At 42.8% G+C, this 12,579-nt stretch overlaps 1 protein-coding gene across 1 annotated transcript in view; it reads left to right on the forward strand.

Moving 5' to 3' along the window:
• The window catches only part of LOC144699678 (phospholipid-transporting ATPase ABCA1-like), a 159,556-nt gene that overhangs the window by 69,767 nt on the left and 77,210 nt on the right, over positions 1-12,579 (forward strand). Inside the window, exons 9-11 of the mRNA XM_078570819.1 lie at positions 5,801-6,038; positions 8,575-8,714; positions 10,308-10,424. Of these exons, the coding sequence (XP_078426945.1) occupies positions 5,801-6,038; positions 8,575-8,714; positions 10,308-10,424 (495 nt within the window). The remainder of the gene's footprint in view (positions 1-5,800; positions 6,039-8,574; positions 8,715-10,307; positions 10,425-12,579) is intronic.

Below are 12,579 nucleotides of genomic sequence, written 5' to 3' on the forward strand. Positions count from 1 at the left end.
TCCCCTCGCTCAACACCATTAAAGTAGACGATCTGGTTATTATCAAGTTGCTGTTTGGGGGAGCTGGCTGTGTGCAAATTGGCTGCCACATTCCAACAGTGACTACACTTTTAAAGCATTTCATTGGCTGTAAGGTGCTCTGGGACATCCTGAGGTGGTGAAAGGTGCTATATAAATACTATGTAAACTTCAGTTGGAATACAGTTCTTCTGATATTGGTTTGCCTCGGCATCTCACCAGGCGGCCAATATTAATTTGGGAACCTTAATGATGTTCGAAGATGATTTAACTGTAAGGGTCACTGCAGTCACCACCCTACACCTATATCCACATGTACACGACATCCAAAAGAAATCAGTGGTTTATGAATTGAGAGAAGGTACCTTGGCTGATTTCCCTCGTTCCTGATCCCTCCCGCTTTAGTCTTACCTAGGGCACCGTGATTAGTTAACTGAGCACAGACCAGGGTCAAACCTACCCTACTCTTGTTGAGATCAATTAGTTCAGTCAATCTAAAGACCCTCTTCAATTTTATCTTTAAAATGAATTTTCACAAGCACAAAAGTTTAATGGGCCATTGGCACCTGCGAGATCAGCTTCCATGGAGCTTGTTTGTAAGTCTGTGCTGAAAATAACGATTGGCTGTGCAAAAGAGAAACTCTGATTAACATGTACAAACGGGGCTAAAAGCTGTAATATGGTGGGTGTTAACTTGCAACTTGCCTTGCAAGCTTGGGTTTGCCACACAAGCTTTTATCATATAGAATCTCATCAAGTGTAAAACACAGAACCGGGCCATTCGGTCTAGCTGGTCCATGACAGTGTTTGTGCTCACATGAGCCTCTTCCCAACTCTTTGTCTAATCCTATTAGCATTTCCTTCCTTTCTCCGTCATATGTTTATCTGGCTATCCTTTAAATGCCTCTATGCTAGTCACCTCGTCCGGTTTGCCAAGTTCCACATTCTGACCACTCTCTGAGTTAAGAAGTTTCTCCTAAATTCCCTATTTGATTTATTAAGTGAGCAACTTGTATTTATGGCACCTAGTGTTCACCTTCCCCCTCAAGTGGAAACAGCTTCACTTTATCTACCCATCAAAGCCTTTCACAATCTTGAAGACATTTTAAATTGTCACTCCTTAGCCTTCTATTTTCTAAAATTTATTTTTTCACGGGATGCAGGCATTGCTGGCAAGGCTGGCATTTGTTGCCCATCCCTAATTACCCTTGAACGGAGTGGCTTGCTAGGCCTTTTCAGAGGGGAGTTGAGAGTCAACCACATTGTTGTGTGTCTGGAGTCTATTTACTTTCTAGTGTTTTGTTTACCCCTTTGCATGTGCTTTGACACACTGTCCGCTAAATCTGATATGATACAGGACGTTACATTCGGTCACATCTGCAGCTCCTCTTTGTGCGATCCTCTCTGATATGAATAGTGGCCGTTATTCAAGGAGCTCCCTTCCCTTGGACGCAACGTTTCTAAATGTACAAATGAATTGCGTAGGAGTCTTTTGTCAAATGAACTGTAGTAACCCCGCTCTTCGTGAAAGCCTCATGGGCCACCCGAGGTTAGTTGTGGTTTTATGTTTCACAGTGTGGTCCAACATCCTTTTTTCTGGTTCAAGTCAGTGTAACCCATTAAGAACATACATAGTAAGCTGCTTGCAGAGTAATTTCTCACCAGCTGCAGCAGAATTGTGATATATGTTTTATATATATATATATATATATATATATATATGTATGCTTTGCTTAAGTCTCGCCGTACAGAAATAGGCTCACGTGAGCAGGCTTCAGTATCAAGTTTCAGCACTTTTCCTGGTTACAACACTTAAGCTTGCCTTTGTCTGTCAAATATAATTGGAATCATGTGATAGTGAACTTGCTGATGTGGCCAAGTCATTCCAATACACTGCTCCGAGGAACTCGCATTTAGTTTGGACTGCAGCCAGCTAGACCAGATAACTACAGTTCTTGTCTTCACAAGCAGACATGAACTGCTGTTGATCAAAACAGTTGATCAACTGCTGGAAAACACTCAGCAGGCTAGCCAGCATCTGTGGAGATTGGAAGCAGAGTTAAGGTTTCAGCTTGGTGACCTTTCATCAGAACTGATGAAAGGTCATTCATCTGAAACATTAACTCTGCGACTCTTTCCACACTTGCTGCCTGGCCTGCTGAGTGTTTTCCAGCATTTTCAGACCTCCAGCATGCGGTGTATTTTCCTTTTGTTGAACTGTAGTTAGCTGGTCTTGAAGCATTTTAATACAATCAACAAGTAGCAGTTCCCTGTTTTTAATATATCCTGAGAGTCAGCTGGTTGCTTGGCTGTGTATACATGCACCTGCAATGAAGTAAGAGTACCTTCTATGTAAGCAGGATTTACTGAATTACGTAATCTCAATCATTATAGTTTAGACGGAGGCCATTCAGCCCATTGTGTCAGTGCTGGCTATCTGAATGAGTACCTAGTATCATTCCCCTGCCTTCTCCCTGTAACCCTGCACATTCTTCCTTTTCAGATAATAACCCAATTCTTTCTTGAATGCCTCGATTGAACCTGCCTCCACCACACTTTAAGGCAGCGACTTCCAGGTCTTAACCACTCGCTACGTGATAAAGTTTCTCCTCATGTCGCCATTGCTTCTTTTGACAGTTACCTTAAATCTGTGCCCTCTGGTTCTCAAACCTTCCACCAATGGGAACATTTTCTCCCTATTTACTCTGTCCAGACCCCTCATGATTTTGAATACCTCTATCAAATCGCCTGTCAACCTTCTCCTCAAGAAATGCAGTCCAACTTCCCTCATCTGTCTACGTAAATGAAGTTCCTCATCCCTGGAATCATTCTCGTGAATCTTTTCTGCACCCTCTCTAATGCCTTCACACCTTTCCTAAAGTGGGATGGCTTGATCGATATAAAATGCTCAAGTTTCAGAGGATTCCGATTTCAGGATCAGTCATTGTTTCCTTTATTTTGTTGCCTGTAACATGGGCTAGTTGAAGATAAGGAGAAGACAATTTAGCTACTTGAGGAAAGACTTTTCACCATTCACCCATTGGTTTCTTACTGGCGGTTTATTCTATAAGTTCACAGCTCATTACCTCAACTATGAACGAACAACACTCTAGAGGGCAGAATTTTTCGCTGAGTGGGCGGGCATGCGCCCAACCTGCTCGAGCATAAAATAGTGCATGATGGCATTGGGTGAGTGTCCCGACGTCATCGTGCACTCGCGCGATATTTCGGTCAGCAGGCACGCGCTAACTCAGAAACACGCCTGCCGACAACTTAAGAGGAAAATTAAGCCCATTAACGGTGCAGTTAACAGAGATTTTTCGTTGCCCGCAACATTATGGTTGGTGGGCTGGTGAATCGGCCAGGCAGCCTTTCCATTTTTCAGTAAACCTCATCCACGGGCAGGATGGGGTTTCTGTGGTAAATTAAAATTAAAATAATTTTCTGTGGACAGCATTTTCATTGTCTACATTTTCAGGTGACTGATTATGAAGCTTGGACACTTTTTTCCAGTTTCTGTGACCTTTATTTTAGGCTGTTCAGGTCTTCAGCTCCTTGAGGCAGCTCTCTGCCTTCAGGGAGCTTCCAGTGAGCGCTCGCTCGCGCCCTTGCTGACTTCAGCGCTCGCCCCACCCCGGCAGCACTGAGCCTTTCAGTGCGTGCTTCACGCTGCCTGGCCGTTAATTGGCCAGCCAGTGTGAAATCGCGGTGGGGGGCAGATTGTGGGCGGCGGTCCGTTCCCCAGCCACTCCTGGGCCTGCTGATCGCGCCCGCATGGTGACCTAAAAATCCTGCCCTCTGGGTGAATGAGACAACAAAGCCATCCACAGTGAATAAGAGATTGGAGTGCCCCATGAGATAGTCCACTCTGGGCAGCTCCCATTGTCAGCCACCTGTTGCTAGTGTTCCCTCCCGCCCACTGGCCAGGTTGCTGGTTCCCAAGTGTGAGACGAGCGTACAAAATGGTAACGATATCCAACAAGTTTTCCCTCTGCCACTGGCTACTAATGTTGGGTTGCTTGCTTCTATTGCATTAACGTTTCTCCCTTAATACAGCAAGACTTGGAGTTAATAACTGAACAATTCTACAACAAAGGATTGGTAATGAGATATTTCATTATGAAAGCAGAGGCAGAGTGTAACACTCTAGCCTCAATATTTATGGGGAAGCAGGGAGTGTGCGGGTGAGGTCCAACATGACCGAAGATCCAGGCAAGATTGGAAGGTGAATGTGCAAAATGATCCTGAGACAGGACCTCCCTCATACCCGAATCTTGCCTTGTTCTTCAGCCATTTTGGACCTCACCCACACCTTCTCTGCCTCCCCATAAATATTGGGGCCAGAGTGTTACAGTGGGAGATACTCTGCCTCTGTTTTATCCTTCATTACGAGAGGGATTGAACATAAAAGTAAGGATGTTATGCTTCAGTCATACAGGGCATTGGTGAGACCGCACCTCGAATACTATGTGCAGTTTTGGTCTCCTTATTTAAGAAAGGATGTAAATGCATTGGATGAGGTTCAAATGAGGTTTCCTAGATTGATACCTGGAATGAGTGGACTGTCTTATGAGGAAAGGCTGGACAGACTGGGTTTGTTTCCACTGCAGTTCAGAAGAGGGAGGGGTAATTTGATTGAAGTATACAAGATCCTGAATGGCCTTGACAAGGTGGATGTGGAAAGGATGTTTCCTCTTGTGGATGAGTCCAGAACTGTTTTAAAATTAGGAGTCGCCCTTTTAGGACAGAGATGAGGAGAAATCTTTTCTCTCAGAGGGTTGTGCAACTTTGGAATTCTCTGCCTCAGAAGGTGGTGGAGGTGGAGCCATTGAATATTTTTAAGGCAGAGGTAGATAGATTCTTGTTAGGCAAGGGAATCAAAGGTTATCGGGGTTAGATGGGAATGTGGAAATCGAAATGCAATAAGATCAGCCAAGATCTTATTGAATGGCAGAGCAGGCTTGAGGGGCCGAATGGTCTACTCCTGTTCCTATTTCTTATGTTCTTGTGTTTTCATAATTAAATATCTCATGTCCATCCCATGTTGTGGAATTTTCAATTATTAGCTCCAAGTCTTGCTGTATTAAGGGAGAAATGTTAATGTGATAGAAGCAAGCAACCCAATATGAGAAACCAGTGGCAGAGGGGAAACTTGTTGGAAATCATCAGCACATCATATCATCAGAATCCTTTGAAACTTGAACTTTTTGTGTCAAAATTGATCTAGCATTCCAACAAATCTCCCATTCATAAAAGGACCATTAGAGTAGGTTCTGTAACTCCATCGCAGATGCATTTGTACGCAGCCAGGCAACCAATGACTGTCAGGGTATATTTAAATTACAGGGTAATTAAAGTAATTTAAAAGTGAAACGTGTGTCAGACGTGCGCACTCAGAATAGCTGTGTTAGTATCACGAGCAGTGTTTCCACTAAGCCTGGCCGCGCAGTCGCCCGAAAGGTTGCCACGTTTGCTGCGTTACCACAGTGATTGCACTTGATTAAGTATTTAATTGCTTGTAAAGTGCTTTGAGACATCTGGTGGTCATGAAAAACCCTATAAAAATGCAAGTCTTTCTTTTTTATTTTTCACGGATTTTCATTCCCGAAGGCTGTATTGAGCATTTTTCACTTGGTCAGATTCTCGGTGATTTAAAATACTCTTGCCTACAGAAAAGCGAGGCCATTTCTGCTCTCCAGTCCGGAGGGTGAGGATGGTACCAGATAGGCGCTCGGGTAGTGACGCACATTGTTTTCTTATTCCCGGCTCCCTCTTTGTGCAGCTGACGGAAGTGAAGAGTTGGAGTGACATGAGAAGAGAGGTGATGCTGCTGTCCAACGACAACGTGACTGGATCACCACAGGAGCTGTACCAGGCTGTGTCGAGGATTGTGTGCGGCCACCCAGAAGGCGGGGGCTTAAAAATCAAATCCCTGAATTGGTACGAGGACAGCAACTACAAGTACCTTTTGGGTAAAAATAGCACAGACGAGGAGACTACACACTATGATAATTCAACAAGTACGTGTCTGTAGTTGGTTGTCACCATGAAAATTAAAACCTTGTACTCCCTTGAATAATGACTGATGCAACAAACTGAATTTGGATGCAGGGGGAATGTCAGGCGGGTTATGTAGGGTTGCCAACTCTCCAGAATTCCCTTGTAGTCTCCAGGAATTAAAACCTCCTGGACAATGCTTTAACCCAGGAGAGAAGCCACATGGACATTTTTTTTAATATAAATAGTGTGCTTATTTTTTTATTTGTTTTGAACACTTTTGTTTATTATTTCTGAAAAGATGGGGGAAAAAATGACCGGACAGAGCGACTGAAGATAGGAGGTCATGCAATGAGACCCGTAGGAATGTCTCCAAGCAGAATTGGCAACACTAGTTATAAAGAATTGGAACGGATTTCTTTTTTATTTAGCTGTGCACACTTGCCCTTGTAGCATATTTGTGCTGTGAACAGTCACAGTTCAGCATGGAGGTGGTGGGTGTTACCTATTTGCTTCCATTTCTCCTCTAACACGTCGCACTGATAAAGCCGAAGAGAATTTTATGCAGCTTGTGAGAAGACAACAATATAATTTGGTTGGTAGTATGGAACTTGAATATTGCTGAATAAAGAGACATGCTATCAAAACCTTTAGTCTTGCATTCATCAGGACATACGCAAGAATGTGAAATTTCAAAGGGAGCAACAATTTTTACACAGAAGCATGGGGACAATAGTTTCCTGGTGCATTCTCCATGGCAACACCTCGACCAATCAGAGCAGACTTGCCAACCATTCAGCACCCTTTCCTCTCATGCAGTAAAAATTGTTGCTCCCTTTGAAATTTGGCATTCTTGCATCTGTCCTGATGAGTGCACAATGAGTAGCTTTGACAGCATGTCCCTTTATATAGCATTATTCAAGTAATGTAGTTTGTGACTCAGGGGCACTTTGCCAAAATACAAATCTAAAGACAGATTCTGTCATCCTTTTCCTGCCAACCCTCAGCCCCAGGGAAGCAAAGTAACGATGGAATCTATATTGATGCAGCATCGAGATATCGCCATTTGGGTTATCTGTTGTACTTAAGGTAGTATCCTAACATGACTGCCATGTTTTATCATACTCCAATGATGCGTTGGCACAACATCTGTAAATTTATTCGTTATTTTAATTAGATGTTAAAAAATGACTGTCCTGGAGGCCCAGTGCATATGTCAATATGCTGCCTGACCTCTTTTAAAGATTACCCCATTTCACAGAGCAAGCAAAGCAGAAATTTCCATGTGGGAATATGGGCGACACTTTGCATCCATGCAGAGCAGTCAGGAGCCATTTATGCAGTAAAGGTTCTACATAGATTAGTTCACATAGACGCAACCACTGAAAATTGACTCTGTTGGCTGAGGTGCTGTCTTTCGATGTGACAATAAACTGAAGCCCCATCTTGCTCTCTCAGGTGGACATTAAACATCCCAGGACATTATTTCAAAAAAAAGGAAGTTCTCCCCAGCGAACTGAACAATGTTGTCCCCCAGCCAACATCAATTATAAGCAGATGATTTGGTTACTAAAGCATTGCAGTTTGTGGAGCTTTCTGTGTGCAAATTGGCTGCTACATTTCCTGAATTACAAAAGTACTTCATTGGCTGTAAAGCATTTTGGGACATCTTGAGGTCATGAAAGACACGAGGCAAATGCAAGTCTTTTAAAAAAAAATTCTTTCTATTTCACTCACATGCCTTCAGAAAAAAAAGCAATCACTTAATTTGGAGAAAAGAAGGCTGAGAGAAGATTTGATAGAGGTGTTCAAGACCATGAGGGGTATGAACAGGGTAAATAGTGAGAAACTCTTCCCACTCAAGAGAACATCAGGAATTAGAAGGCACAGATTCAAAATAATTTGCAAAAAGAGTGAATGTGATTCTGGGGGAGGTGTTGGCATAATGGCATTGTTACTGGACTAATAATCTAGAGACACAAGGTAATACTTTGGGGAACAGGGTTCAAATCCTGCCACAGCTGGCGGTGGAATTTGAATTCAATAAAAAAATCTGGAATTAAAAATCTAATGATAACCATGAAAGCATTGTTGATTGTTGTAAAAACCCATCTGGTTCACTAATTCCCTTTAGGGAAGGAAATCTGCAGTTCTGGTCTGGCCTACATATGACTCCAGACCCACAGCAATGTGGTTGACTCTTAAAATGCCCCTGAACTAGGGGGCAATTGGTGGATGGGTAATAAATGCTGGCCTGGCCAGTGATGCCCACATCCCATGAACAACTGAAAAATAAGTGTGATGGAGTCTGGAACACACTCCCTGAAAGGGTGGTGGAGGCAGGTTCGATTGAGGTATTCAAAAGGGAATTGGATTGCTACCTGAAAAGGAAGAATGTCCAAGGTTATGGGATAAGGCAGGAGAGTGGGAGTAGGTGGAATGCTCTTTCAGAGAGCCAGTGGAAACTTGATGGGCTGAGGCCTCCTTCTGCATTGTAAAGATACTATGGTTAACTAGTATGAGGATCTTTCAATGTAAAATACTTGCTTTCCTTTCAAGCGCCATACTGCAATGATCTAATGAGGAATTTGGAATCCAATCCCATTTCTAAGATGATCTGGAGGGCAATGAAACCATTGCTGGTCGGTAAAGTTCTGTACACTCCTGATACCCCTGTGACTCGGAGAATCGTCAAAGAGGTAAGCTTTCCTTTTTGGCAGGCCAAGATAACCAGGAACATATCTCCCCTTTTCCCAATCTACACCTTCTCCATCCCCTACCTCTCTCATTTTTTTCCTTTGTACTATACATCCTTTCATCCATAGGGCGCAGCCTGGCTTCTGAGCTCCCTGATAAAATACAAACTCAGCTGTACCAGGTAACTATGATTGACTGGTCACGCAGTGACTCAGAATTATTGCCCCCCCCCTGCCCCACCCAGCTTGGATGAAAAGGAGCATCAGCTTTCAATTTGACACGGCCTATTTTGCCCTCAACAGTGTTACTGACCCCCTCCCCCGCTATTTTATGCTTTTCAAAGGAATTATTCTCCTTGGTTTCTTAGCTGAGATTCAGCCAACATCCCTAATTATGCTGAGGACATTAAGAGTCAGCCATAAGTGCTGGAATCTCAATTGGGGGTGCCAGATGCCCTGCTTAATAGGTAGATGGAGTTCAGATGCAGATCAGCCAAGCTCGAATTGAAAGCAGGGCAGGCTTGAGGGGCTGCAAGGCTAGTTCTGTTCACTGGGTTGAAAGCCCAGAAATGGTTATATTTACTGGCTTCACGTTTGCAACCTGCCAATGGTTGGAGCATGAACTCATCATCTATGTTGTTACTTTAGGACCACAACCACTACGTGACCATACCCATCTACTTCATATGTCATATGTTTATATGTATCTTGTTCCCCTCTCAGCTAGTAGACTTTTCATTTCAAGTCTTGCAGTTTGTGTTCAAATCTCTGGCACTGTTTACCAGTGTCAACTGTAACCATGAGACAAAGAATAATGCATATAGAAAAGGAGCTTTAGATTTTATTTATATGTTTCCAGTTCACTTGTGAGTGTGAATAGTTTTCTCGTGCAATAAGCATTTAGCAATGCTTTCTTAATGTTATTAAAGTGTCAGCCATAGCTCAGGGGGAAGCACACTATCCTTGAGTTACAGGTTCTGGATTAAAGTGTCCCTCCAGGACTTGAGCACGAAAATCTATGCTGACTCTCCAGTGTAGTACTAAGGGAGAGCTGCACCGGTTGGCAGTGCTGTCTTTCAGATGAGACAGTAAGGCCCCATCTTCCTGCTCAGGTGAATGTAGAAGATCCCACGGCATTGTTTTGAAGAAGAGCAGGGGATTTCTTCCCAGTGCCCTGGCCAATATTTATCCCTCAATCAACATCACGAAAAGCAGATTAACTAGCCATTAACACATTGTTATTTGTGGGAGTTTACTGTGAGCGATTCGTCTGCCATGTTTCCTACATTACAAAAGTGACAATATTTCAATAAGCACACCATTGGCTGAGTGCTTCGAGACATTCAAATGTCATGAAAAAAGCAAATTTTTTAGTCTTCCACTTTTATTAGATTAGAAACTAAGTCTTCCACTTTTATTAGATTAGAAACTAATCTGTAAATCAGCTTTTTATTTTACTCGATGTTTAGGTCTTTTTTTTCAGGAAATCATTTGTTTTCAAATGATTTCAACAAAAATCAGTCCACCCGCCTTACAAGCAGTATGCCTGCTTTACTTGTATCTCTTGTATCTCAAGGTTGGCTTCATTCATTTCAGGTTAACAAGACATTTCAAGAGCTAAGTATCTTCAGAGAGGCTGGAGAGATGTGGGGAGAGATTGGACCAAAGATCCAGGAATTTATGGAAAAAAGCCAGGCAATGGATCTGATTCGAGTAAGTATATATTGGTGCCTGGGTAAAATCTTAGTCTCTCTGTGTTGTCATGATATCTCACATTGTTGGTTGATTCTGGAAAGAACTAACATGACCAGTGTGTGCCACAAACAAAGCATGCCTATTAGTCAAATCACTTGTCTCTGTAATTTACTGATGCCATGTAAACAGAATGCCTGGATGAGTGCAGCTTCAACAGCGTTCAACAAGCTTGACACCATCCAAGACAAAGCAGCTCTCACTTGATTGGCATCCCATCCACCACCTTCAACATTGATTCCCTCCACCACTAATGCACAGTGGCAGCAGTGTGTACCATCTACAAGATGCATTGCAACAACTCACCAAGGTTTCTTCGACAGCACCTTCCAAACCGATGAACTTTACCACCTGGAAGGACAAGGGCAGCAGATGCATGGGATCACCACCATCTGCAAGTTCCCCTCCAAGCCACACACCATCCTGACTTGGAAATACATCGCAGTTCCTTGACTTGGCTGGGTCAAAATCCTGGAACTCCCTCCCTAACAGCACTGTGGGTGTACCTACACCACATGGGCTGTAGCGGTCCAAGAAGGCGGCCCACCACCACCTTCTCAAGGGCAATTAGGGATGGGCAATAAATGCTGGCCTATCCAGTGACATCCAAACCCTGTGAAAGAATATTTTTTAAAATGACCATTTTGTGATTGACAGTTTTCTTCCCCTCCATTTTGGGGTCTCCAGTTCCCTCTTCTGCGAATGGTTATTTGATTGTAGGTGTCAGAACAGGGTCCAATCCTGACCTCACTCAGCAGTCACCCATTCCCTTCCAGTGAAGAATACTTTATGATTCCATGATTTGCAATATTGCATTGTTCACAGAAAACTTAATTATTGATAATGAAGCTGGAAGGGAAATACTTATAAACAGCTTCAAAAAAAAGCTAAGAAAAATACGTAATGCAACAAGGTTAACTATCATACAGTGCGAGCTGTGATAGGTCTGTGAGGCTTCTGTTACGTAGTTTATCAATGAATCAATGTTCTGCTATAAATATTAATTCATAGAAATATAAAATGAACCAATGAGTTAATGCCCAGTCGCTGCAGTCAGTAGTACAAAAGTACACATGCGCTTCACACAGCATTTGTTAGTGACAATATTGCTGCAATCAGTAAACATGTTGGAACTTTTGTTTTATTACCTCATGGTTGACAGTTGGATCAGGTAGCACTCATTCAGCAATAGGCACCCAGGAAGTAAGGTGCAACACACTGTTTTCAGAAACAGGACATTCAGTACATGATTTCCTTTTGCAATCTGTACACGTGTCTTTAGTTGCAAAATTATAGCCTTCTTGACTGACGCAGAACTGAGAGATGTGGGTGAGCATGCAGGAAGTCAGACTGTGATCTTGGTGTCCCACTTGTCAGTAGATTTATTATTGTTTAATCATTAGCCTACTTATCTAGTGGAACTTTGAGGGGGAAGGAAAGTCTTTATATTTCATGTCTTCACCAACAAGTATGCTTAAAGTGTGAACAAAAATACTTGAAGCAGGTCATTCAGTATCCATGGAGAGAACAGTTAGTGTTTCACGTGTAGATACTCATGGGGAGAGGGAGAGAGGTGTGGGGGGAGGGTCAATGGATTTACATTGTTACGAACCCCATAGAGACCAATAACCTTTAAAAAGAGAGATGAATTTCCCAGCAACCAAAGGAAAGAATCACAGGATGAGATATGCCATAAGACTTTTACTATAAGTAACTCACTAAAATCAACATGGACTAAAAATTACTTGACAGGCAACTAATACACCAAACCAAAGAAGCAGTGCTTCCCCATTAACTTACTAACACAACAAAAATACTTTATGACATGTTTTTTAAATCTACATCATGTTCCTAGTAGATGTGTGGCCTTGAAGATTAAGTTCCACTCCTCTCAGTTTTTCAGAAGGCTCCCTTCTCCCTGCCATGCCTGGACAAGTCTTTCAGTGTATGATGAAAGTTGTTTTACTCAGTCTTCTGAGTATCCAAAACCAACTTCCAGCAGCAAGGCCTGTTCTGGCGACTCCTTGTTCCTTTAGTCTCCACAAGTCCCTCTTTGAACAGAGAACCAGTTCTCACCAGCATACTGCTTGGTGGCTAACACACACACACACACACA

Source organism: Cetorhinus maximus, chromosome 2 (assembly GCF_964194155.1).
Source record: "Cetorhinus maximus chromosome 2, sCetMax3.hap1.1, whole genome shotgun sequence".
Classification (NCBI taxonomy): Eukaryota; Metazoa; Chordata; class Chondrichthyes; order Lamniformes; family Cetorhinidae; genus Cetorhinus; species Cetorhinus maximus.